The sequence below is a fragment of the Lutjanus erythropterus genome, chromosome 3, assembly GCF_056507025.1.
Source record: "Lutjanus erythropterus isolate fLutEry1 chromosome 3, fLutEry1.hap2, whole genome shotgun sequence".
Taxonomy (NCBI): domain Eukaryota; kingdom Metazoa; phylum Chordata; class Actinopteri; order Lutjaniformes; family Lutjanidae; genus Lutjanus; species Lutjanus erythropterus.
In genome coordinates this window covers 11,431,166-11,456,960 of record NC_139319.1, presented here as the reverse complement: position 1 = coordinate 11,456,960, position 25,795 = coordinate 11,431,166, and the positions used below count along the sequence as shown (strand labels likewise).

The 25,795-nt window shown below is 39.3% G+C and overlaps 2 protein-coding genes and 1 long non-coding RNA gene across 3 annotated transcripts in view; 2 read left to right on the top strand and 1 right to left on the bottom strand.

Moving 5' to 3' along the window:
- The window catches only part of LOC146329724 (uncharacterized), a 42,240-nt gene extending 34,058 nt beyond the window's left edge, over nt 1–8,182 (bottom strand). The window contains exons 1-3 of the long non-coding RNA XR_014769829.1: nt 8,032–8,182; nt 1,720–1,918; nt 1,373–1,546 (exon numbers count right to left, since the gene is read on the bottom strand). This is a non-coding gene — a long non-coding RNA (uncharacterized LOC146329724). The remainder of the gene's footprint in view (nt 1–1,372; nt 1,547–1,719; nt 1,919–8,031) is intronic.
- On the top strand, nt 1,378–11,046 carry LOC146329723 (protein disulfide-isomerase). Its single transcript, XM_084715001.1, has 11 exons — nt 1,378–1,607; nt 1,751–1,951; nt 3,212–3,339; nt 3,444–3,581; nt 3,887–3,994; nt 5,671–5,796; nt 5,895–6,092; nt 6,193–6,313; nt 9,312–9,493; nt 10,558–10,647; nt 10,784–11,046. Exons 1-11 carry the CDS (start codon nt 1,427–1,429, stop codon nt 10,865–10,867), a joined length of 1,557 nt encoding a protein of 518 aa, XP_084571127.1. The 5' UTR covers nt 1,378–1,426; the 3' UTR covers nt 10,868–11,046.
- A 1,287-nt stretch (nt 11,047–12,333) lies between these two features.
- Nucleotides 12,334–25,453, top strand: LOC146329722 (synaptogyrin-3-like). Its single transcript, XM_084714993.1, has 4 exons — nt 12,334–12,574; nt 15,419–15,653; nt 17,152–17,297; nt 24,466–25,453. Exons 1-4 carry the CDS (start codon nt 12,470–12,472, stop codon nt 24,691–24,693), a joined length of 714 nt encoding a protein of 237 aa, XP_084571119.1. The 5' UTR covers nt 12,334–12,469; the 3' UTR covers nt 24,694–25,453.
- The last annotated feature ends 342 nt before the right edge of the window (nt 25,454–25,795 follow it).

Below are 25,795 nucleotides of genomic sequence, written 5' to 3'. Positions count from 1 at the left end.
AAAGTATTTATTTAAAAATTCTTTAATTGCTCCTCCACAGCCCAGGATCAGAATTGCATTCACGCCAGTGGTCTGTTATTCATAGTAACTGTCTGATATACTGAAATAACAGACTTTAGAATGCTGTAATCGACCAATCAGTGGAAGATATCATCAGTGTCAGCTTGATATTACAGTCTGAATGATGTGACATAACTGTTGCAATAATCCCTATACACAAGGTTTTTGTACAAGCTGTGTTAATTAGAGAGCCTAAGAACCAGGCTAGCTGTTTCCAGCCTCCATGCTAAGGCTAGACAACATGATAAAAAACAAAATAGAACACCATATTACAATTATTTTGATATCATAAATTCATTATTTTCACTGATACAGTATACTGAATTCATGATGATGTGGCATTTGCTGGGGTCTCAAACAAACAAAAATGTTTTCTCACATTAAGAGAGCAATGTTTTTAGGCCAGGGCATCTGGGCTGCACTACTGTACCTCATCATAATGCTATTTTATCACACCTTACTCCTTTATCAAAAAATTGCAGCCTCTGCAATTTGGATACTGCACTTGGCCATACTGCAATTTTGTTAATTTTTCAATTAATCGTGGAGCCCTTCACTATGCTAAGCTAACATTCACATCCTAGCTATATCTTCATGCATACTGTATGAGAGTGTGGTATCAATCTTCTAATCTAAACCTCTCCAAGAAAGCAAATATGCCTATTTCTAAACATGCTGAATACTGATATACTGTGACATGGACCTGCTGTGAATACCATATATAAGATACGGGGCGAAGGTTGCAACTGAAGGATATGTCTGTGTTGCACACTTCAATACAATGACTGATTAATGCACCTGCTTTACCTGTCTTTGTTGTAAAAATGTGTGACACTTGGTATTCTGTCAAGTTGGACTCAACTACCTTTTTTTTTTTTTTAAATCAAAATGTTGTCATGCTATTATTTATCGCTCTATCATGTTGATAGGGAAATAAAAATGGTCTTGGTTACTTTGACAAAGCTATGAAATAGTTTTATTTTCTAACATCTGTGCAAGTGGGGCAAGTTTGCATATGTTGTGCGTGTTTGGCGAGTGTGTGTGTGTGCTTTAGTGCTTCCATTTTGACCTTGTTGGGGATAACAGTGTTAGGCAAAGGGCATTAAGATATTTGTGATATACTTGATATGAACAGCAGCCAATAGCAGAGATACAGCAGGGCTCAGATAAAGTTAATCAGCAACAGACTGGTGGGCCTGGTCGGCAGATAACAAACAACAAATTCACAACCACCAGCTCAGCACTGATACACACACACGCACGCGCTGACACACACATATATCAGCCCTTCCTTTCACCACTCCCTCCATACCTTTCCGTCAAGCTTGTTCCAGTGTCCAGTTTGTCAGCGTGTGGGTGAGCCGTCATGAGGAGACTGTTGCTGCTGGGGGTGACGGCCTTGTGTCTCTGTGTGTTTGTTGCCGCTGACACACAAGCCAACCGACAGGCGGACAAATCATCCCCCGAGAAGGATGGAGTTTTAGAGCTGAAGAAAGGAAATTTCAACAGGGCACTGAGAAAACATAAACAGCTGCTGGTGCACTTCTGTAAGTTACACACAGAGACTCATACAGATTGATCTTGAGCTATACATTTATAAGCAAAGCAAAACAAATGACATCAACAAAGTATCTCACACTGCAGCATATTCATACTCACTTACTGTGTGTGTCTGTCTCTGTGGTTGTAGATGCTCCGCTGTCGGGAGAAGGCCATCGAATTGCTGCGGCATTTGACGATGCTGCTGCAGAGCTTCAGGGGTCAGAGGTCAAACTGGCAGTGGTTGATGTGACAAAGGAGAAGGACCTGGCTAAAGAACTCAATGCCACAGGCCTCCCGTCAATCAGGCTATACCTGTCTGGAGATAAACACAACCCTGTAGATTGTCCTGGTATGTGCAAATAACACATGGTGTATCCTTAATACATTAATATGAGCAACAGTAAATGGAGGAGTAATTTACTAGTTAATAAATGACTAAAGCTCTTTAATAGTAGCCTAGTTCCAGTCAGCTAAAACTTTGTCAGGCTATTAAAACATCTGGGATTATGTATTATGTTTTCCTGATTGGAGAAGAACAAAGCCTGAACCTGAACTGATGAGAACAATGTGCACACAACTATCTAATAAATGCTAATAAAACACATATATACACATTGTCCAACAAGTATACTGTATAAACTGTATTTTATTTCTTTTGAAGAAAAGAATAGACCAAAATTATGCAGACCATCAGTTAGCTTGGCTGTGCTAGCTAAAGTCTTTCCATTACAGTTCAGATTCATCATTGTTATAAGTATATTCTTTGTGAGAAAATATAGAAACATGAAAAAACTTGCCCAGGGTGGAAGCAGGGCTGTAACAGTTGATAAGCTGAGTTAGCTAATTTGCTGGCTATCTTGCAGAAATCAGCATGCAAGTTTCATATACTTCCAACTGTTGCTAGGTTGAGCTGATGCAGTATTCGATTAATATTTTCTTGATATTACATCATATCTCTTGATATATATATATTATATTTTTTGTTAACCATGTGTTTAAACATTTAACTACTCTGAAGGGTAAGGTATGACTCTAAATTCAGTTGACTGAGTTAACTGAGTTAACTAATTTACTAGTTAACTTGCAAAAGTTAGCAAGCGTGTCTCAGCCATTTTCCATCTGTTTTGCATCTGCTGATTACTTAAAATATTTGTCAGACTGAGTTAAGTAGGCTCCAATTCATTGTTAAGCATCCATCTTTTAACATTTAGGCTAATCATGATATTTGAGAATTATCTTAACATAGCAAAAATGTAGGACGAAACATCTAGCCTGGCTCTGTGAATAAAAAAAACTTCAAAGCTTTTGAATTAACTTGCGATATCTTTTTTGTTTAATCCTAGACTCTTGTTGAGAGCCAGGCTACCTCTTTCACTCTGCTTCCATACTTTATGTTAAGCTAAGCTAATCATCTCCTGGCTTTAGCTCAGTAGTTAACTCACAGACTTGAAAATGGAATCCATCTTCGCATATTATTCTTGGCAAGAAAACAAATAAGCGCATTCCCCAAAATGTCTAACTATTTGTCAACAGAGCCGTTGAATCTTATTTAATTTTTTGGTAAAATATTGACACTAAATATGATTTGTTTTCCTGAATTGTGATTAAGTTCCTCATAGCTCAGCCTCCATTTTGACCTGGCTGAAGAGGAGGGCGGGATCTGCTGCTGACCTCATCATCACTGATCTTAGCCAATTAGATGCCACAGAGGAGCTGACAGTGGTTGGATTCTTTAAGGTGAATATCTACGGTTTGATTTTTCAGCCTTTCACTGGTGTTGTGACTGTAATCAACTGGCTGAATAACAATTTGTGTGTTTTTATTTGTGCATTTGTGTGTAGGAGCTGGACCATGAGTACGTCCAGGTGTTCTACGCTGCAGCGATCCACCTCCCTGATCTCAGTTTTGCAGTGACACAGGACAAGGAAGTTATCAGCAAATATGACCTCACGGATGATGTTGTACTGCTGCTAAAAAAGGTATTTTTTAATCCAACATACACCAGTCACAAACACACATCTATGAGGGATTGCTGTACTGTATGTGTTGGAGTTTTCTGACATTCCTGGACACAAGACATTGCATTTAAATTGTTAAAACCTTCACATTAAGCTGGAGGAATTCATTAATATGCAGTAGTTCAACAGCAGAAGTTCACTGCATTCTTACCTGTGTATGTGTGTGTGTGTGAGTGTGTGTGTGTGTGTGTGTGTGTGTGTGTGTGTGTGTGTGTGTGTGTGTGTGTGTGTGTGTGTGTGTGTGTGTCTGTTTGTGTGTGCTGCAGTCTAAGCTCATCCAGGCTTACAAAATGATGCCTCAGAGATCCAAAGAAGAGCTGATCATTTTTATCACTGTCTACCAGATGGATCCAGTCACTGAGTACACCGGAAAGGTAAAGTATTAGACGCACGGTACATTTTCACACACATATAGCTGCTATAACCCCAAGTTTGGGAAAGTGTGTCTGTGTTTTGTGTGTGTGTTTTATTGTAGGCCTATTTAAGCTTTCTGAGATGGGTTACTTCACAATATTAATGCATTGAAGGATTTCTAAAGTGTTTGTTAGTTTGTTGTTTGGGTTCCGTTGATAATCTTAAGATCAAATATCTCTTTTCCTTAATAAGAAAATATTCAGTTTTCCTAAATGTTAGAGCTAACATCTAACTTGATTTTGTTCTCATACTTAAAATCACCATCCTAAATGAGAAGCCCACCTGGGAGATACAGCCAACACTGGGTACACTCCACCCAAAAACTATGTTTTCAGATTCATACTCTCACGTCTGAGAGATACATGTTAAACACAAATGTTTCACTTAAAGCTACTACATGTAATTTTCATATTTTGTTGAACTTGAAGCAGTAGTGTTTCCACCATAATAACCACAAAATAAAACATCAAAAATAAAAATTATCTAAAAAAAAATCTCTCCCAGTTCCTTTCTTAACTGGCTATCATACTATTCACTGGCTGTGAAAATGTGAACACAAGCTTGTTTCATCCGATTTTTAAGAAGAATCTGACACTGTGGCAGGAATTAAGAATACATATATCTGTATTTATCTATAAGTTGTGATGGGCCATTGTAAGCAGCTCAATGTGCCAGCTAGAAATGTGGGGCATATTTTAGATGAATCATGAGTGTTTAGATCACACCTAAAGTGACTAAGAGAGGTTTCTGTAGACCTTTTGACATTTTCTGATGCTTTGAGACTTTTTCCCCATTGCAATCCACTGTAATAAAAATCTGTTGATTATTTTCCCAATTAATTGATTAGTTGTTTGGTCTATAAAATCTCTGAAAATGGTGAAAAATGTCAATCAGTGTTTCCCAAAAGCCAATATGATGTCTTTAAACATCTTATTTTGCCCCTAATTCAGTTTAACCGTCATAAATGAGCAAGGCAACCAGAAAATATTCACATTTGAGAAGCTGGCATCAGAGAATTTAGTTGTTGATTAATTTAATAATCTATTCATAATTGATTAATAAAATAATGGTAGCAGCTATATCATATTTTATTACATCACTTTTGACTGCCAAATGTCTCCTATAGAGCTACTGCACTTAACTAACTGTGGCATTCATCAACATGTTGACGTTCTGACCCATGAATACACAGTCATCTTTATTAAATTACTGGAGTACTCAGTCAGTACTCAGGAATCAGTCACACCGCACCCATCTTCAAATTTGGCCTTCATTTTGACCTCAACTAAACACCTGTAAGGTTTCGTGACTGAGTCTTGTACAGTTGAGATGCTATCACGTTCACAAAATCTATCCATAGACATTAACACCTTGCAAAGTGCTCAAAACTGCTTCTGTTACACTTGGTGTCTCCAGGACTACATTCTACAATGATGACACAAACATACACACACAGATTCACAAGATGAAACCAATATGAACCACACAGTTGTAGTGGGTTACAAAAGTAGTCATCATGTGCCATGTCTTCTTTCATCTTACTACTATAAGAAAAACTTTGGCCACATATACGCAACTGTTTAGACACACCCTTATATTGTTAAATGAAATGTGTTCATGCTATTCTCTCCTGCAGACAGCCACTCAGATATTAACATCACCTGTGTTAAACCACGCCCTCCTGTTTGTCAACAAAAGCTCCACTGATTTCAAAGAGATCTACTCTGCCTTTGACAGCGCTGCAAAAGCATTCAGGTTGAAGGTAGAAATCAAACACGCACAAATTATTGAAATAGCAGCACTGCAACACTTAATAATAACCTGCGCAAGTACTTCACCTCTGCATGTGTGTGTACTCAGATTCTGTTTGTGTGGGTGAACGTGGATGAGCCTCGTAATGGACGGATAATGGAGTACTTCAGAGTTCGGGATTTCGAGGCTCCTCTCATTCGACTGGTCAACCTGACAAACCATGTGACCTATCACCTGCCCTCTGACACTCTGGATGTGAAGACCATAAAGGATTTCTGCCAGTCCTACCTGGAGGGCAAAGCGAAGGTAACGTTCACTCACATCCAGTGTGTGATACATAACAGGAACTGAAAGAACAGCTTGTCGTAAAGTAAACAATGTGTTTGTGTACATGTTAATGTGACAGCCTAAGCTGCAGAGTGAGCCGATACCTGAAGGATGGGACACTAAGCCGGTGAAGGAGCTGGTGGGAGTGACTCTGGAGAAAGTCGCCTTCAACCCAAACAAGACTGTTTTTGTCCTGTTCTGTATGTAAATTTTCTCTTCATTTAAAAACTACCAAGTAAGCTTCGACTTGAATTAATACTAGTGTAAATGTGGCTGAAAAATGTAACGTCTACGTTACACATAAGCATTGTCTTAATAGCAATTTAAAGTTGATGTACTCAAGCACAAATTAAGATTCAGAATGCAGAAGCCTCTGAGCACAAAATCTAGGAGGTCACTCCGGCTCCACACACACAATCCAGGGGTTTTACATGACTTTTATAGGTTTTTAGTGTAGGCTGCTATCTGGTGGCACAGCAACAATATCAATGCAACCATGCGTAACTCGATGACATAAGCAAGCACATACTGTCCCACCTCACCAATACAGTTCTATGATTCAGGGCCACATTACAGAAACTTTCTAACTTGCAGATCCTATCTTAACTGTTTCATAACCATGGTAATTAGGGTTAGGACCTTCCTGGTTTCATACAAACACAGTTTTCCCTTAAAGGTCCTTAAGGAGGCCTTCAGGAAAAAATGGGTTGCATAAAATCACCCTAAGGATTTCCCTGGGGTGATTTAAGGGAAAACTCTTCATTCTTTAAGTATTTGCCCTTAGCTACTTCAGTGTTCCCTTGTGTGTTGGTCCTTGGTGATCATGTTCCTCAGATAATTTAAAGGGATCCATAACAATCTTCTAAAAGTGAAATAATTTATAATAGTTTGTAGCTAGCTAGCCAAACATTAACACAACTGTTGCACATATTAACATTAGCTTTTATTGAAACTCGCCACTTGTCGATTTTTGACTTCTTTCTTTCTTGCTGTCACAATAATATTTTCATATTTCTTTATTACTTCATCTACGTTTCATTTCACAGCAGATCTGTCGCACTGATTTCCTCAGTTAGCCATTTTACAGAAGCTAGCCAACAAAGGCTAAGTGTGTTAGCTGAACTAACTAACAACTGAAAACTGCTGTCTAGTAAAATTAAAGACTGCTGGGTGAGGAGCTGCCATAGTAACTGTAAGAGTAACCATAGTAACTGTAAGAGTAACCATAGTAACTGGAATACCCATATACTGTATTAATAGTAATTACAATGACTGCCGTGACACAACCTCGGAGGCTTTATGTAGACTAACACTCCTAAGTGAACGTTAGCTTAGGAAAATATTAAACTTAGGGGACAAACTTAGGATAGGATTGCAACACTGACCTAGAAAATGTTCATCTGTCATGGCACACCACCACCTACAGTTTCAGACTTAACTTAAGATAATGAATTACTGTGAATTAAGCTGTCCTAACATTCAAATTTCTACTTGTAGTACTAGCTAACTAACTTAACTTACTAACGGCAGTGTTCGCTAACAGTCGCTAACGGTAATTTTAGCTAACATGTGGCTGGTCTTTTATAGCTTTTACATAATGGATGATGCCAGATACGACTGAGACTGTCTGCTATCTTAGAACATTTATCTCCCAAGTTACCATTGTTGTTAGGCATGTTGTTGTGTTTGTTTATTTGTATGTTTCATTGAATTTCACTGATTAAAAACACAACGGTATAGCTCTCAGTTGTTTAGCTAGCTCGGCGAAATGAGAAAAGTAGTGCTGGTTGCTAGGTAACAGACGTTAACGTTAATAGGCGATGACTCTGACTACCAAAGCTAACAATGTAAAGATTTAAGATAGGCTCCGGCAGATTAAATGACAGTCCATGTGTGAATAATAAGAGCCAAAGCCTACCTTAGTTGGCCTTTCTCCTGGAAAACTCTTCCACCACATCATTAAAGTTCCGACTCCATTTCCAGATTGGAGACTCAGTTCTAGAGCCGTTCCCTCCTCCTTTCTCTCGGTTCATTTTTAATCCTCTCATTGTGGGAAAAGGAGCGCAGTTCGTCACCAAAAAGTGAAAAAAAAAAGCCCCCAAGGCTACGTTAAGGAAGGACAAAGTGTTTTATCCATGTTTCTTAGTTCGCCCGCCGCTAACGTTAACGTCGTGTACTCGGTTACTTTGGTCAAACTTTCACACCTGGCGTTGTTGCCGCTATCAAAGTCTCACGGTCACATGACTCATCGTCGTCATCATGATAAAGACACAGCAAGCAAACCAATCGTCATATTTTTCTTATTTGAAAATAAAATAACTCGAAATGAATTGCTTTGTACTTTAATACACACACACTCAATTAATTTATTTTATTTTATTTTTTAAAGAGAAGAGGAAAAAAAAGACAGGACGAAGCCACAGCTTGTTGGGGTTTTTGGCGCCCGCTAGAGGTCGGAGGTCCTTGGGAACTGCCAGTACCTTTTATTGTAACTATCAATAGCCATACTGATTTTTTGTTTTCAATCTTTATATTATTATAAATATCAGATTTCTTCAAAAGTAATGGTCTTGTCTTTAGCATAAAAAATAGTCACTTTTACAGAAATACTGTAATAAATAATTAACTTGCCTCCTTTTAGCTTTCATAGTGTGTGATGGAGCCAGCTATGTTTTGTATTTATAATGTTATTATTAGACAGCTGTTGTAAGTTTAAAAAAACTTCTCGCTTGCTCAGCACCAAACTGCAGACAGTGTCGGTGTGTTAGTGTGCATAACTTGTGAACTTAGAAACTCAGAACTAGATAAATGTTTCTCTAATGAGATGGTGGAGACCAAAATGAAGCTGAAAGGATAGTAAATGTCAGACTTAAATTCATTAGCTGGCCAGAAACACAACTCTTAATGAAAAATAATTAAACTTCTTGTCTGCTGGATGTGTAATAGGGTGATAGCATGTCAGTCTTGTGTTTGCAGTTTCTTTTGTTAGCTCTGAGTGGCTAAAAAAAATATCAGTTAACACAGGTTTAAATATAACTTAGACAACCAGCCAAAGTGACCCCTAGATGCCACAATCAAATCACCAAATCCATGCTTCCTGAGTCACGCTGCTGTTTATTATTGACTTCTTGTGTGTGTTGCCCCTTGTAGGCTACTCACTAGCTGCACTTAAACATCTCTATTCAATGTGTATTTCAGATCTTCCGTACAGTAAGGAGTCCCGTGATCTGTTTCCTCTGTGGGACGAGTTAGCCGAGGCCCTGAAGGAGCGAGAGGGCGTGGTCGTCGCTCGCTTCGATGCATCAGCCAATGACATCAACTTGTCAATGCAGGGCACCTACCCGTCACTCTGCCTCTTCCCTGCTCTATATGCTGAAAGAGTATGGAGCATTTTTAATTATTTTTTAAATGATTTCTTTGTGTAATATATTCAAGTGATGATTTGACTGTATTTTCAGTAGATTAAATTAACTGTCAACTATCAGTTAATAATCGAATCTGGGGTTGATGTTGAAGTTTTTTTCTGTTACAGAAACAAGGACACACAGTATATAATGAAGATAGATACACTGTATATTGTAAGATATGATCCCAGCGAGTCTCATGCATTAAAGGGATAGTTCGGGTTATTTGATGTGGGGTTGTATGAGGTACTTATTCGTAGTCTGTGAATTCACTACAGTAGATATGATCAACACACTAATATATGTTTAGGTCTGTGCTATATTTAGGATGTTTTCACTGCTTTACTTTGCCATCAGAAAGCTATTTTCAATGGGAAACTGCTGTTATACAACCCAAATATCACATTTCCTCCAAATCAACTAAACTCCACTGGCAAAAACAGTAATTTTACTTTGCAGAACACGGTAGTCACTGGTCTACTGCTGCTTCAATCAGGTAGTTTGTGTGATTGTGTGACTTCGGTATTTTTAAAAAATAGTTTGAATTCACCAAAGTCACACAATAACACAAACAAACTAACAGATGAAGGCAGCAGTAGATCAGAAATTCCCATTTTCTGCAGGTAAAATTACTGTTTTTGCTAAAGGGGTGTGGTTGAAGACAAAAGCGTGATGTTTGGTTTATAACAGCGGTTTCCTGTTGGAAAAAGCTGCACATATAGCACACACTTAAACTGATATTGATTTTTTTAAGTGGGAAAATACATTTTGCTTAGCTCCTGTGTTGATATTCCTATCTGCTTCTCCAAACTGGGTGCATACACTGTATTATGCACTGACTACTGTATTGTGAGTGCCTCATACAACCCCACTTTAAATAATACAAACTGTCTCTTTAATAAAAAATTAAAAATGCAAATTATCATCAAATGACTGCTGCTGAAAATGTGGGAGTATATGTGTTATTTATGCCCTGTGAGGGAAACTTGACCCATATCGAGGTAATAATGTTTAATTTGTGATAACTGTGCTCCTGTCAGATGGTGGTTTACCCTGGTAAGAGGAAGGTGAAGGACCTGATCAAGTTTCTCGATAAAGAGATGGAGAAAGCCAAAAAAGAAAGAGTTAAGGTAAATTATCTGCCTCATTAATCTGCCCCAAAAACACCATCAAGGCTGCAGTGGTTTCAGTACATTTGTGCGTGTTTGAGACAGGGTCTGCTTTTCTTCTCTGTTAAAAATAAACTTCTTTCCTTTGTGTTTCCAGGAGGATGAAGACAGGAGGAAGTACATCGAGGCCATAAAAGCTGAAGAGGCAAAAAAAGCCAACAAATCCAAAGACGAGCTTTAATCTCAACACAAAGAGAGTACAGTGTGTGAGTGTGAGTGTGTGTGAGTGTGTGTGAGTGTGTGTGTCATATGTTTTAGTCAGTACTCTCCAAACACGAATCTGGTTTTATCTACTCAACCAAGTTGTCATGAATCGTCTGTTCAATCAAATCAAATAAAGTATTCAATTTAAAACTCTGATGGTTACAAGACCTTTTATCTCAGTGTCACTGTCATGCAGATTATGAGAATTCAAAGTTGAAGTAAACTTGATGTTAACTCCAACTAAGCCTAAAGGATCCTTGACATGGATCTGTTAACTAATAATGAATAATAAAGAGCCAGACAATACAGCAGCAAGGTTGATATTATCGGACGATTTTTATCTTGATACAGATGTAGTGTATTTGCTAACTTGTCAGACCATAAGTTTACATTTATATACATCATTTGTACCCATCTATGAGCCATCTATGAGATGCGAGAACTAGGCTTATTCATCACATCGTAATAGTCCATGAAAAATTAAAACAGGCCAAATAACAACACTGTTTAGTCTTTTTGAGGGGCTTAGGACTCCAGCAGCAATCCAGGCTACAGCCCTGCTGCTACACCACTGAACAAGACTATTTACACATGCTATACAAAAACTTAAATGTCTTTTAATTACAATTTGCTTAAAATTTTTAGTTTGAAAAGCAGAATTTTGTAAAATGACACCTCATAACTGTTTTTATTTTCAACGCTCTGGAGCCCATCCCAGCTGACATGAGGAAACAGGCAACAAGTCACTGGTTCATCACAGGGTTGACACACGGAGACAGACAACCACTCATGGTTCACACATACGGGAAATTTAGTGTCACCAATTAACCTATCAACTTACATGTTTTTGGACTGTAGGAAGCTACAAACTCACCCTCCAAGCCAGCTGTGGGATTTGAACTCACAGCTCTCTTGCTGTGAGGTGGTTTTGCACCAACCTGCAGCCCCACATGATTGGTATAATAATATAGAGAATATCGTGATATTCAAATACAAAATGTCTCAATATTACACCAGACTGTGACTCTGATATCATATAGTTAATTATTTTATTATTTTATTTTATAAAAGGACTCATTTGTTTGCACGTGCTTAAGTAATGGTTGGCTATGTTTATTTTATTTTATTAAAAAAGCACTTGAAGCTGAAACTTAAAACTAATTTTATAGGAACAAAAAAGCTTAACACCTCAGATTTATTATTTAATAAAGAACATTTTATCCAGGCGTCATTTTTCTTTGTTTTTTTTTTTCTTTGTTTTGTTTTTGTCGTGTTAAATATCTTATCGAGGACCTTTAATCGCACTGTATTATATGTTAAAAACTTTGAAATCTTAATACTGAAATATGAAAATCATGAAATATCAGCTCTAAATTTCAAGAGATTTGTAATTTAAGTCCATAACGAGCCTCGCAGACAGTTAATTGTGCGGTGCAGCTCTCAGTGACGCGCAGTGACTTCACTCGGAGGAGGGAGGCTGGAGGAGGACGCCGCTCCGCTCCGCTCCGCCGCTCCGCGCTGCTCTTCACCGTCTCCTCTCGATCTGTCGGCGGGCTTCAGGCAGCAGAAAGCCGGAGGGATGGAGCCAGCGGGCGCGTACGGCGCCGGGAAGGCCGGGAGCTTCACCTTCGATCCGGTCGCCTTCTTCACGCATCCCCGCACCATCCTGAGGCTGATGTCGTGGGTAAGCTGCCTCCTCTGCAATGTGTGGTTAGACATCAATGGACAGGCCTACCTGCACCCCGCCACCTCCTCCCTCTGTCTCTGTCTGTCTCCCATTCACATTGTCCCTGTCTCTCTGTTAATGTGCCTCTAATCCAGTCAGGTGAGGGTTAATATAAATCAGTATTTTTAGTACCCTCGAAGTTAAGTCTGTGCTGTGCTCGGTGTAATAAACAGATGATTTCAGTGTTGCGGCTCCTGGAGCTCCAGCACCAGCAGCGTCTCATTACCATATGTTGTTTATCTGGAGCCTCTTTGTGTCTACACTGAGCTCATGTGAACGCTTTGGATTTAAATGCCCGCTAACCAGACTGTAACACCTCTCCTGTCTATCTGTCTGTCTGTCTGTCTGTCTGTCTGTGATGATGCTGTGCAGCTCTGAGTCATCATACAACATTTAATGTGCTCCGAGGGAACAATTATGTTTTCAAGGAGCACGTTAAGAGAAGCACACAGACCCTCTGTCTTTGTCTCTCTGTCTCTGTCTCATAATCCAATCAATCAGTTCAACATCGTTTGTCATAAGCAATTTGCCAATGTTTCTTAAAAGAAAGCAAACACCTAACAGTGACAGAAAATCACAGGAGTAAAAATAAAATAAAGTCAAAAGGAAGCAGGATTTCCATATTGTGCTGCTCCACTATATTTTGGAAACTAATTTTCTACCGGCTTTGGCAGCTTTACTCGTCTTTTCAGATTCAGATTATTAGTACAAAATATGTAAGGGATAACGTACAGTGAGCAGGTCATTATTGTGAAATAAATCCTGACAGGATGATGTAGGACCCTGATGCGAAGTGGAGGGGTCTTGAATGATCCTGTAGGGGTTTATTTCACAATAATGACCTGCTCACTATACGGTATCCACATAAAATCAATAATATGACACAAAGTATTCAAATTAAAATAATTTAGGGATGTAACAATGATTTTATTGTTCCTATAGAGTCTATGATCAGAACTGTGTCCATAACAACGGTCTGTTATACAGAAATAACAGACCTTGCAATGCTGTAACTGACCAATCAGAATCATTCTAACAAAGCCAGCTAATAAATGATAATGTATGATTAAGGATTAAGTATGTAGACTAGTTGAAATTAGCCCTACCTTTATGTCAGTGATATGATGTATATGATTCTGAAATGAGTTATTCTGCATAATGAGTACTTTTAATACTTAAAGTATATTTTGATGCCAAATTTTACTTACTTTACTTACTTGTTTTTGACAGCGGAACTTTTACTTGCAACGACTTTACACTGTGGTATTGGTATTTTTTAATTAAGGAAGATCTGAGTACTATATTGAATATTGAATTAATAAGTAAGCCATGTTACACCACCATGTTTCTACAAGAGCCAAAAAACTGGCTCTAGATACGGCATTTCATGTTTTTCATGAATTTTGCTGCCACTGTAGGTTTTCCAACATACTTGGAAGGGGAGGGTGAGGCAAATTGGTCGCAGCAGCCGTCAATCTCACCACTTGATGCCACTAAATCCTACACTTTCATCATCAGTAAATCTGTTAATTGTGAATATTTTCTCACTTAATTGATTAATCATTTGGTCAATAATATGTGAGAAAATCAAATATGTCCTAAAGCTAAATGTGATGTCAACAAGTTTCTTGTTTTGACAAAGAAAGACAAAGCGAAGCAGCAAATAAACTGAAATGCAACACAGGGCTAAATCTAACAATTATTTTCATTATTCATTAATCTTTAAGAAAGAAATTCTCAGTTAGTCGATTAGTCATTTGTTTTATAAAATGTAAGAAAATAGCAAAAAATAGCTATCAGATTTTCCAAGAAGCCCAAGTTAATGTCTTTAGTTGTCTTGTTTTGTCATGAAATGCATAAAAAATGACGACTAACAAATAATCAAGTACCAGCACAGTCACATGGTAATTTTCTATCAATTAACCAAATAATTGTTTCAACTCTAATCGAAAGAAAACTCAAGGCAGCTCCGCTAGGGGTCTTCTGACACAATAAGAGTTTGATTTTATGGTTACACAGTTTTTAAATGAATTAACATTTTATCAAATTGTACATGGACTAACTTGAGGGTAAAGGAGTTTAAAAAGCTTGTTTTTGTTCCCTTTTATGTCAGTCCTCACTTGTCCTTAATGACAATTCAGCAAAAAAATGTATTGTACATTTGAAAACAGCAGTGAGTTCTCTCAGAAACAAAGTGCACAGTTATTTAGGATAATCCACAGACTGCAGGGGAAGTTGTGTCTTTTCTACCTCATACTGAAGACTGTTTCTAATATCTGCTGACAGTGAGGTCTGTGGATTATCCACAGTCACAGGAAAATGTGTCTGGAGAGTCAAAAAGCTTTTCTCAGGGCAGGATATTAAATAATTTCTGCAAATAAAACTGAAACTATCTGTACGACAAGTGGAAAAATGGTTTAAAATCTGGGTGAATTGACCCTTTAAGAAATTTAGTTTGCTCTGTTTGATCCAAACTTCAGCAAATAATTTATAACAACCAAGTCTACAGCAGAATGAGTAAAACTGGCTGGGAATGTCTCACCACAGGGATCTGCGAAAAGACATTTGTCTATTTTTTTGTAATTTGGGTGAAATAATCCTTTAAAAGCATTACATACTAATAGAGTAGTAGTAAAGTGTAGTGTAGTGTAGTAGATGAGAAGTCTTTGTGTGTTGAAGCAGAGGATGTACTAGTGTGTCTTTGTGGGGCATGTATGAGGAATGAAAGGCATTCATACTCCAGTGTGAGTTCATTCTCTTCTACCTGTGAGATAATAAACCGGCCCCCTCGTGTCCCCGCAGGTTTTCTCCATGGTCGTGTTCAGCTGCATCGTCAACGAGGGCTACATCAACATCGGCAGCGAGCGTTTGCTCTGCATCTTCAACAACAACGCTGACGCCTGTAACTACGGCGTTACAGTGGGCGTGGCCTGTTTCCTCGGCAGCATCTTTTTCCTCATCCTGGACGTTTACTTTCCCTCCATCAGCAGCGTCAGGGACAGAAGACGCGCCGTCCTGCTGGACCTCGTCTTCTCTGGTAGATATTAAGCACTGAAAATATCTCAGATGGACTGCTGCTGAATATAATAAAATATGTAGAGAAAATCAACAACACATTAAAGATAGGTATATGAAAAACTGTACCAGGTTAAAAATAGAATAAAGTAAAGCAAAATCCAGTAAATAAAAGAGGTGCTGCAGCAGCTGGTTTGTTTAGTGCAAAAACTGGAACCATGGGGAAAACAGCTAGACTAGCTCTGTCCAACTGTAGCAAAGGCCATCTACAGTACCTCTAAAACTCCTAAAATACCTCTTTATATCTCCTTTGTTAGTCCAGATGAAAACAAAAAGTGTAAAAACAGCACATTAGACCAAATTATGGTTTTATTTGGGGTTATATGCAGCACTATTTCTCGTCTGGTTGCAGTAACTTCCTGGTGTCTCTGCAGGGTATCTGGCAACCTCAAATTGCATTGCAAACATTACAAGATCCCCAGACTTCAGGGCCACCAGCATGTCAAAGTTTTCATTTATTCACTGTAGTATCTCAACATTTACTAAATGGATTACCACAAAATATCGTGCAAACATTCATGGTCCCCACTGAATAAATTGTAATATTCCCCTGAAAATTTTAGCTTATAGTCCTTGCACAGTACTTTGGTTTTCGATAAACCACACCCAGTAAAATTCCCATTAGTTTCAGTAGTACTGTGTGTTTTGTGCTAATTGGCAAATGTTAGCATGCTAACATGCTAGAATAAAGATGGTTAAAGTTACACCTGCTAATCATCAGCATGTTAGCATTTAGCTCAAAGCAATGCCGTGCTGCACAGAGCGATCATTAATGTCAACAACTGAATCAATGTTATCTGTATCTCAAGTGAGCTGCTCAATCAAAAGATATAATATTTGAGAAAATAACATGCAAAATAAAAGATGATTTTTTTTTTTGAGTAATATTCTGTATAACCAAGTTGAGCCTTTTGACTCAAAAACAGTGTGTTATTTAAAAAGTGTGCCACAAACCGATCCAACATTATGTTAAACTACTGAGTGCCATTTGGAAAAAAATATGCCAAAGAGAGTTTCGTTCTTGTACGAAAACTACAAGGTAGTTAACAAAAAACAAATTGCAGTGTGCAAAAGATCCAGGCGGAAAATTACAAATGGAGACGCAACAACGTCCAACGCTGTTCGACATTTGAAGTTGCACAAAAAACATTAAAACATTAAGTCAGAGCTAATGTTAACATAATTAGCAAGCTAATGCTTAGTTAAAAACAGCCTAATAGCAAAGTAACTTTGCCAATAAATGCGACTGGATCTCACTATTACATTATGACTGGATTAAGACTCAGAACTCAAAGTTTAGGACTTGCATGACTTGGGTTAGACTTGACACTTATGTCTCGCAAAACAATGACTTGTGAAATCAGGATAACCTCTCCAGTCTGATGAAAGTAGAAAGTTTTAAGATATTTTAAAAGCTGATGCATGTTATCTTTTCTGACTCCTTCTTGTCCCGCCTCCAGGTATTGCCAGCTTCCTGTGGTTCGTTGGCTTCTGTTTTCTAGCCAATCAGTGGCAGGCTACCTCTCCAGAGGAGCTACCGTTGGCTCAGGGCTCCGACGCCGCCAGAGCCACCATCGCTTTCTGCTTCTTCTCCATCCTTACCTGGGTCTGTATGTTTGTATGTATGTAAACATGTCCTCTGTCTGCGTGTATTCATGTGTGTTCAGCATCATATTTGTGTGTAAGTGTGTGTGTGTGTGTGTACATTCATGGGTGTTCATCATCATGTATGTGTGTATTCCAGGGTTATCAGTGTCTGCTGGCAATGAACACATTTAAAAGCATTTCCTTCATGGAGGACAAGCAGAGACTCCTGCCCAGGAGCCCTCCCACCCTCGCTCTAGTCTAACACACACACACACACACACACACACACACACACACACACACACACACACACACACAGCTCCACCTTTATATTACTGGTTGATAAGTATACATCTGAACGTTTGTTCTGTGATACTCGGTAAGAGTAGAATTGGCAGATTCAGAGTTGGGCTACCCATGTTAGCAGCGCGGCCATGGACACACTGGACACAGTATACGGTGCTCAGCCGTGTTTCCAATTTTTCTCAGTGGCCACTTGTGGTATTGCAGGAAAAAAATCCCCCTGCATCCCAGACATTTTGCCACCAAACTGCAAACAAGGTCAGTTATGACTCTGATGAAATTTTGACCCATGGAAGTTGTATATTAAACTTTCCTTGAGCTGAGAAAAGTGATTTTACATCATCACAAAGTTAAGTCTATAGGCGGGGGGGGGGGGGCTCGCGGGCAGTGTTGAGCATGAACACACTCAAAGAACAGTGTTCATTGAATGTGCTCATCAGTTGCCAAATAATGGATGTGAACGTGAGCATTTCATAACTACTGAGAGAGATACGGCACTCGCGTCGTCAGCTGATTTAAAAAAGAGTGATTGCAGCAGAGAGGGAGACAGAGCGTGTGAATATGCACAGAAATGTCAGCATGCTATAAAAAACTTTGGTTGATCCTGCGTGTGTATGTGTATGAACCCCACTGAAGACTGGAGGTTGTGTTACATTCAGAAACCACTGATCAATCTGCATCATAACCGCTCCTCTCCTCTTCCTCTTCATCTCGCTGCAGTTCTCATGTATTATGGGGCGTTCAATTTGCACTGGAAAGTCAGAATTTCAAGTTCCCAGTTGGAAATTTAAACAGTATGTTGGTATTCAAGTTTGTTTAAGTGTAAAATGTCAAATTGTTGTGAATTATTGTTAATAAGTATAGATGCAAGTAATCCTTGTATGACTTCATTATAAAGACTCTAGCAACCCAGGCAGGAGGAGGTTCTATTTAAAATTCTATTAAAAACAAAAGAAAACAAAAAACCCAAAGAAATTAATATGAACCAGTTCATTTTTGGAACAGTGAAGTTAGTTCAAAATGTAAAAGTGTGTACTACGAATGTGAACAAGTTCATTTTAATCCGTGTGAACTGAACTTGAACTGAGCTCGCTCTTTTTAAGTGTGAACTTGCACAGCGCTGCTCGTGGTCGGGGCCAGCAGGAGAAACGCTCCTGTGCATATTCAGGAGGTTTCATACTGTGGAAATAAACCCGGAGGCTCGAAAACCTTTCTGGTGTACGCACCAGGCGAGCAACTTTGCATTCAGTATCCTGTGTGTAAAACATCCCCAGCACACTGCAGCGGTGCATCATCAAGAGAGCCTGTGTGACGCATATTTTTTCCACTGCTCTCAACAAAAATAGACTGTGAAAATTGGCTGTTGATAGACATATTAAAGTTATGCCAGCAACATTACACCTTTCAGTATCTGTCAAATACATCACAGATATGAAAAAAAACTTTCTGCGTCTGTTATGAATTAAAAGCCTTCAGTAGTTCATAGTGAACTGAAATTAAACCTCACCCTTTTCAAAGGCAGGACTGGCTGTAGCAGGGTAGCAGCTTTGTGGACATCACATGTGTGCGAGTTAGCCCTCATGAATATGTAGAGGTGGGCTGTGTGGCCTGGATGTAATCAGTACTACATTGAATTATGAGGTGGTGGTTGTCTAAAGGTTAGATTTTGATCCACTGACCAGCAGAATGAATCTCGGCGGGCAAAGTAAAAGAGCAGAGCTTACACACCCTTCATTACCACCACTAATGCGCCCTTTGAGCGAGTCCTTTAACCTCCAGCCGCTCCGGTGGAGCCGCTCGGCAGCCGACAGGTCAGACCGTGGCTCCGCTGGACGGTTTCCAGGTGTGAATGTAACTGCGGGGGCGTGAACGGATCTGCAAAAATGAACTGCTATGCCAGGAAACATTCAGTTGGACAGATACCAACAGATTTATCATCCATTGATAACTCACTTGAGTCTCTTAAACCAATCGTACCACGAAACCTAAAGCAGCCATTTGTCTCACTGTCAGAGCATGAAGGGAGGTTACGCTGTAATTGTGTCCAGGGTGCGCAGTATGTAACAAAAGGTCTCTTTTAGTCTATAAAGTCATTTTTCCTAATAGTCCTGTGTTGAATTATTCCAGTATTCTTCTGTAGATGATTTATAGCATGGGACGGAGAACAAAATCAATGTTCATTTGACTTCAGCTGCTCTTTAGGGAACTGGTTTTATTAATATTAAAGTCGGTTTTCTAGTCACAAATCAGTCTGTGAACACTGATGTTTAATGTTTGCTGGCTTTCTAACATCAGCTGGATTGTTTCAGCTTCGGTTTGAAGTCTAACTTTTAACAAAAAATCTGTTTTAGAAACTGGGGCATGGAGCTCGAAAGAAAGAGAGATTTACGAGGCAGGGAGGGTATAATGCTGTAAGATGTGCTCGTTTATGTTGCAAATTAAAAAAAAAAAGCTGAGGATGGTTGATGCTGCTGGGGGACCTTTAAAAGAAACATGTATCAGCCATTCTTGAGCAGTGTGACAAATCATACCAAATAAAATATCATCCCAACACACTAATTCCAATTTTTGGATGAAATTTTATTCTTTAAGGATTTATATCTAAGAAATATATGCTGTTTTAAATTCCTCAAATTTCTAAACTTGCTCTGTGCCGGAAAACACTTTGTCTCAGACAAGAATTCATAAAGTCAAAGAATTTGAAAATTCTTTCAAAAATCTAAAACTAACAATAGCTACTGTTGTGTCCCAGATTTCCATCAGCTCTGTCAGATTTATACAAAAACATGATTTAATGAGACACGAAAAGGTTTAACTATACCCTGAGCTCCGATGTCTCACTTCCTGATTTAAAAGAAAGATAGAAAACTGCTGAAGAACTGTTAAACTTTCTATTTCTTGACAAATTCATTAAATAATATCTATCAGATGTGTCTCAACCATAACAAGTACTCTTAGCAACTTTAAAAATAAAAAGGCTACTCACCATGACTCTGCTGTGAAATTAAAAAAATGTCACATTTTGTCAAGTCTGTAAAACAATAGAGCCCACGATGGAAAATCTGACTGAGGTGGCGTCTAAATTTGATTAAAAAAAACATCAATCACAAGGAGGTTAGCTTAATACCCAAGACTTTGATCTTTTAAAATATATTTTCCAGCATAATTGAGGAGAAAATAAATCAAATTCCCCTCAAAATACATTTTTGTCCGATTTCTCAAGAATGAGTGGTAGACATCACATCTTAGGCTAGCTAATGTTAGCAAATGTTAGCTACCTTGAGATGTATATGCCAAAGGTGCACCTGCAACATCTTTTGCCGTCACCATCACCAAAATGTTGCTTTCTCATAGCATAAGTACAGGAAACAGGCAAGGACAAAGCTGACGTGGTACCAAGCTTGCTTAACTATCGTTGGAGCACAGAGTCTAAAGCCGAATGTTTTGTGGCTTTCTAACATCTCAGAAAAAGAGCTGGGTTGCTTCCAAAAAATCTGCCTCAGAAACTGGGGGCATGGAGTCTGAAAGACGCGGGGATTAACGGAGCAGGGTGAGGGAATAATGCTGTAAGATGCTCTCAAGTTGCATTATGAGAAATGGAGGATTCAGCATAAGAGTTTTACAGATACTAAGGACTAAAAGTCAGGAAAGTTAAGCTTCTGCTGCATTGATTTTGATTATTCTTTTTCTAAATCTCTTGTGAGTCCCCCAACTTTATGAAAGTAAGATACTAAATCACTCAAGAACAGTTCTCCGAAGTGGCCTAAACCCTTTGTATTCCTCCAGCTTCTTCAGTCCTCCGTCTTTCTGTTTTGAGAAATAGGACTTTTAACCAAACTGCGTATTTGTGCAGGTTTATGTAACATCCCAGAAACCTGTTACATTAAATTTACACCTCGGGGACGAGTTTTCCGGAACTCAATTTCATCTCCGCTCGAGAAGTAATAATAAATGTTCCAGGAACTGTTGATGTGAATTAGCAGATGTGTTTGCTCTTACATCCCAACAAGGATGACTACAACAAACACAAGAACAGTAACCACCACTTTAAAACTGAATCTGTAACAAGCAGGACAGTCAGTACTTCAGCAAAGTACAATGGAGAATAATTCTTAGGATCAGGCACAAGTGTAAATACGACAGAGGCAAAAAAAAAAAAGTGTAGGGAAAAGAAAGGATTATAACAAGATTATCGAAAAATTAAGGATCACAATGAGTGTAGGGGAGAACTGTGAAGTGATTCGACACGCTGGATACCATTTTGGGCCACGGACCAGATTGTGGCAGCCCCAGCTTTGATGTAGATCCACACAACCCAGTTTCTAAACACTGTAAACAGTGGACGCTGAAGGACAAACCTACAATAAGTAGAACCAAAGCCTCACAAAGTTCCTACAAGTATAGGCTACGGACACAACAGACGCATATATAATAAGATATGTGACGAGAGTTTTCAAGAATCAAGTTACAAAAAGGCAGCACATTAAAAACCGAGGACAATAAAAGCAAATGGAAAAACTTTAATTTATATAAAAGACATAAACTGTGCCCAATTAAATAAAATCCAGTAAAATAAAAGAAATATTAGATGTGTCTTTTGCCCATACATCAAAAGGAGAACATGTCTTATACTGAAACTGGTTTAATGACACTTGAACAAGAAGAATGAAAGAATAATAAGTGCACACTTTGTCCTGATGTTCCCTTTAATTCTGGAGTTTCCGTCCTCTGAGGTTAGTCTTTAAACATTCACAGATAATGCCATAATTAGTCTATGCCCAAATTAGGTAAGACCCAGTGCGTCTACAGATACAGAATTAGCCAATTGGTCTGCAAATCCAAAACAAGAGAAGTATGAATCACCGTGGTCTGAGCACCCATTGCTCCCATTAGCTCAGGGTCAGCGATATCCAATCCCTGATTACAGTTTGCTCCGTTTAGAGAGACAAGACAAACGCATTTCCAACCTCAGCTGCCATAGCAACACTATCAGATCGTCCCCTTGTTTATCTGAAGGGAGTGGACAGCTGCTTCTACTGTCTCAAGGGGAAATTTAGCGCAGGCTTCCCAGTGACCTCAAGGCTTTAGTATGATACCTAAAATTCGGATGCATAGTACTTCTGTTTATGCTTCTCTCTGGAGTCTGCGTGGAGAACGCGTTCCACACATGTAGATGCAGTAAACCAGCATCGACAGCACTGGTGTAGTGGCTGCATGGACGAGTCCGTGCGGTTACCACAACCTGGGGATACACGCTAATTTACGTCACGTGAACCCTGACGGACCCTCACACACTCACGGCGGAGGAAAGTATAGTAACAATCAGTCAGGCCACCGCTTTGGTCCAGACTGAATCTCACTAGCTATTGGATGGATCGCCATTGTAAGAGTTTGGGTCCGTATTTCTTGGTTTGGGTAGTTTGGAGACCAGAGCAGTAGACAATAGTCTGGTTATACGGTGAGGATTATATCATACCTGAGGCCACACCTAAACTAAATGTTACACTTGAGTTGAGAGGCAAAAGAAAACAGGAGCTCAGCAACAGGCATCCTTTCACTGCATGCACACCACTCAAATAACTCAAGAAATATGAGGCGCTGTCTGATGACGTTGCTTCTCCTGCATCTAGGCAACGCATTATGTCGTAAAAGGCACACTATGAGGTTTTGCAGAGGATGAATCCTACAGATTTTGTTGATCCTCTGACTTTTCATGTAACTCCATCATCAGGTCCAGTACCTGCGAGACATTCCCATCAGCCCCAGCTGTTTTGTGCTCAGTGTCAATTAGCAAATGTTAGCATGCTAACCGGACAAAATTCGGCCAGAGATGCACTTTCTTTTAACTTTGCATTTGCATCCATATGCATCATGGCCGCCTTGCGTATCCTGCTATGATGCTACATGTACATGAATACAAGTACATGGTTAAACAGCAAGTATATCTCCAGCCTAAGATGGTGAATCAGGTAAATATTATACCTACTAAACATCAGCATGATAGCAGTGTCACTGTTAGGACCATGTTTTTTTGTTCAAAGCGCCACTGTGCCTGAGTACAGCCTTACCAAGCAGTTAGCATTAGCTGCTGACTGTTAGCCTGTAGCAGTAGTCGTGGTGCACATTTAAGAAGTTAGCCTTCAGTACTTTCTGCCAGAAATCTTTCTATCAGAAAGGATTTTCTGGCAGAATTTTTTAGGATGTCAGTTTATACTAGGAGCAGATTCTAGTGGATAAATGAGTTAAAGGGACAGTTCAAAATTATCATAAATATCAAAAATAAATATTTTCCCCCCTGGCCTGCAGTGATATTTATCCATCTAGATTTTTTTAGTGTGAGTTGCAGAGATTTAGAGAGATTGGCCGTAGAGATCCACAGACCTTGTTGTGAGCTGTTTTGTATAGGAACTACTTTCTTTCTGCAGTGCAATGTCTGGCATCTACTTTAGAATCTACCGCAACTTCTTTCTTGTCTACTAGCAAGAAAGTAGGCCAAAAAGGCTTTCTGGCAGAAAGGGTTTTCCAGTGAAATGTTAAGGAAGTCATGTGACATACTATAAAGAGAGACAAACTCCACACTAGGAGCAGACTTTGGTGGATAAATGAGTTAAGCACTGGACTTCTGTTTTTTAAATTTTCAGTTTTCTATCACAGTTTGGTTTCGTTTCGTGCAGCAAACTTACTTGGTTAGGTTTAGGAAAAGATAATGTTTTGGTTAAGTTAGACCGTCGGTTTTCTAGTAGAAAGATGTCTTTCTGGCAGAAAGCCATGAGAGCTAACTTCTCCCACGTGCAGTCATGGTTCTAATGCAACTAACAAATGTGTAACTAACGGCTTCTTCTAATGTATGTGTGTGTGTTTGTGTGTGTGTGTGTTACTAACAGGTTGTACTGACACTGAGCGCACTGCGGCGCTTCTTAACTGGCAGCAACACAAACTTGTTCACATGGCAACACCTGGAACCCGCCCCCTGCAATGCCCGAGCTACGCCTTACCCCATCGCCAACGGAGCTACCATAGTAACCACCAACCCCTATCAAGCCCCGCCCTTCACTGAGACCCTGGACCCTCAGAAACTCACACAGCAGAGACCCATGGCCCCTGCCTTCTAGAGACAGACAGACAGACAAACAGACAGACAGACAGACGGAAAGAGGCGGGTGACCTCCTGCCTCCTGCGGATGAGCGGCTTTCCATCCCCTCCTGGGATTGGCAGGATTTTTGGGTCATGTGATGTATGATCTATTTTCACCATGGCAACTGCTGGCTCAGCTTAGTTAGTTGTAAACTGTCTGTGTCAAGAATCTTCTGCTCATGCACACACTCACACACAATGACGCACGTAAACACAGCTGTACTCAGTCACACCTGGATATACATGTTCACCTGGACACACATGTATATACACCTGGAAGTTACACACACTCATACATACATACACACACACACACATACACACACACAAACACCTTGACTGCATGTTCATACGGTGAGGTGCAGATTAACATAGACGTAGATCAGTGATGATGCTCCATCTGCCTTATGAAGGGATACATGGTCTTGAGTGAAAGAAACGTGGAGGACAGTGACAGTCTGACCAATCGCAAGCTGCCTTGCAGACCTGTAGCCTCCTGATTGGCTGAAAAGAGAGACCGACAGGCAGCTTTGACCAATAGCTTGTGAGGGTGGCAGAACTCGCAGAAATTGGTGCATTTTCTTGGCAAGGAAATAAAGGCAGGACAGCTTAATGCATTCTGAATGCTATAGTGTTTCAGTGTGAAATATTCATGTGATTAAATATTTTATTGTGATATGCTGAAGTGGTAAAATGAAAAAATAAAAATTTATCCACCACCACCGCCGCCACCACTATCAGAGCTGTGAGTCTGCCTTTGTTCACATCGTCTTTAAATAATTCCTTCTTTGCTTCTTGCCAATGTGAGAAACTCTTTTTTAATATAATTATGTATCGAGACCAAGAAGATCCAAGGGTGTGTTAAGCATACTAATCAACATCTGCTGGAGGACCATAATTAGATAGGGTACTCGAGTTATGTTGAATTCATTAGCAGCAGCAGGCAGCAGCTGGGTGTTAGTGTTATTTTTGGATTAAGTGACTCATGATGGAGGATTGCAGCCCCTCATACTGTGCTTTTTAAAACCTCTTTATAGGGCTGGAATACGTGGCTTAAAAATAAAATATCTCTATATTCT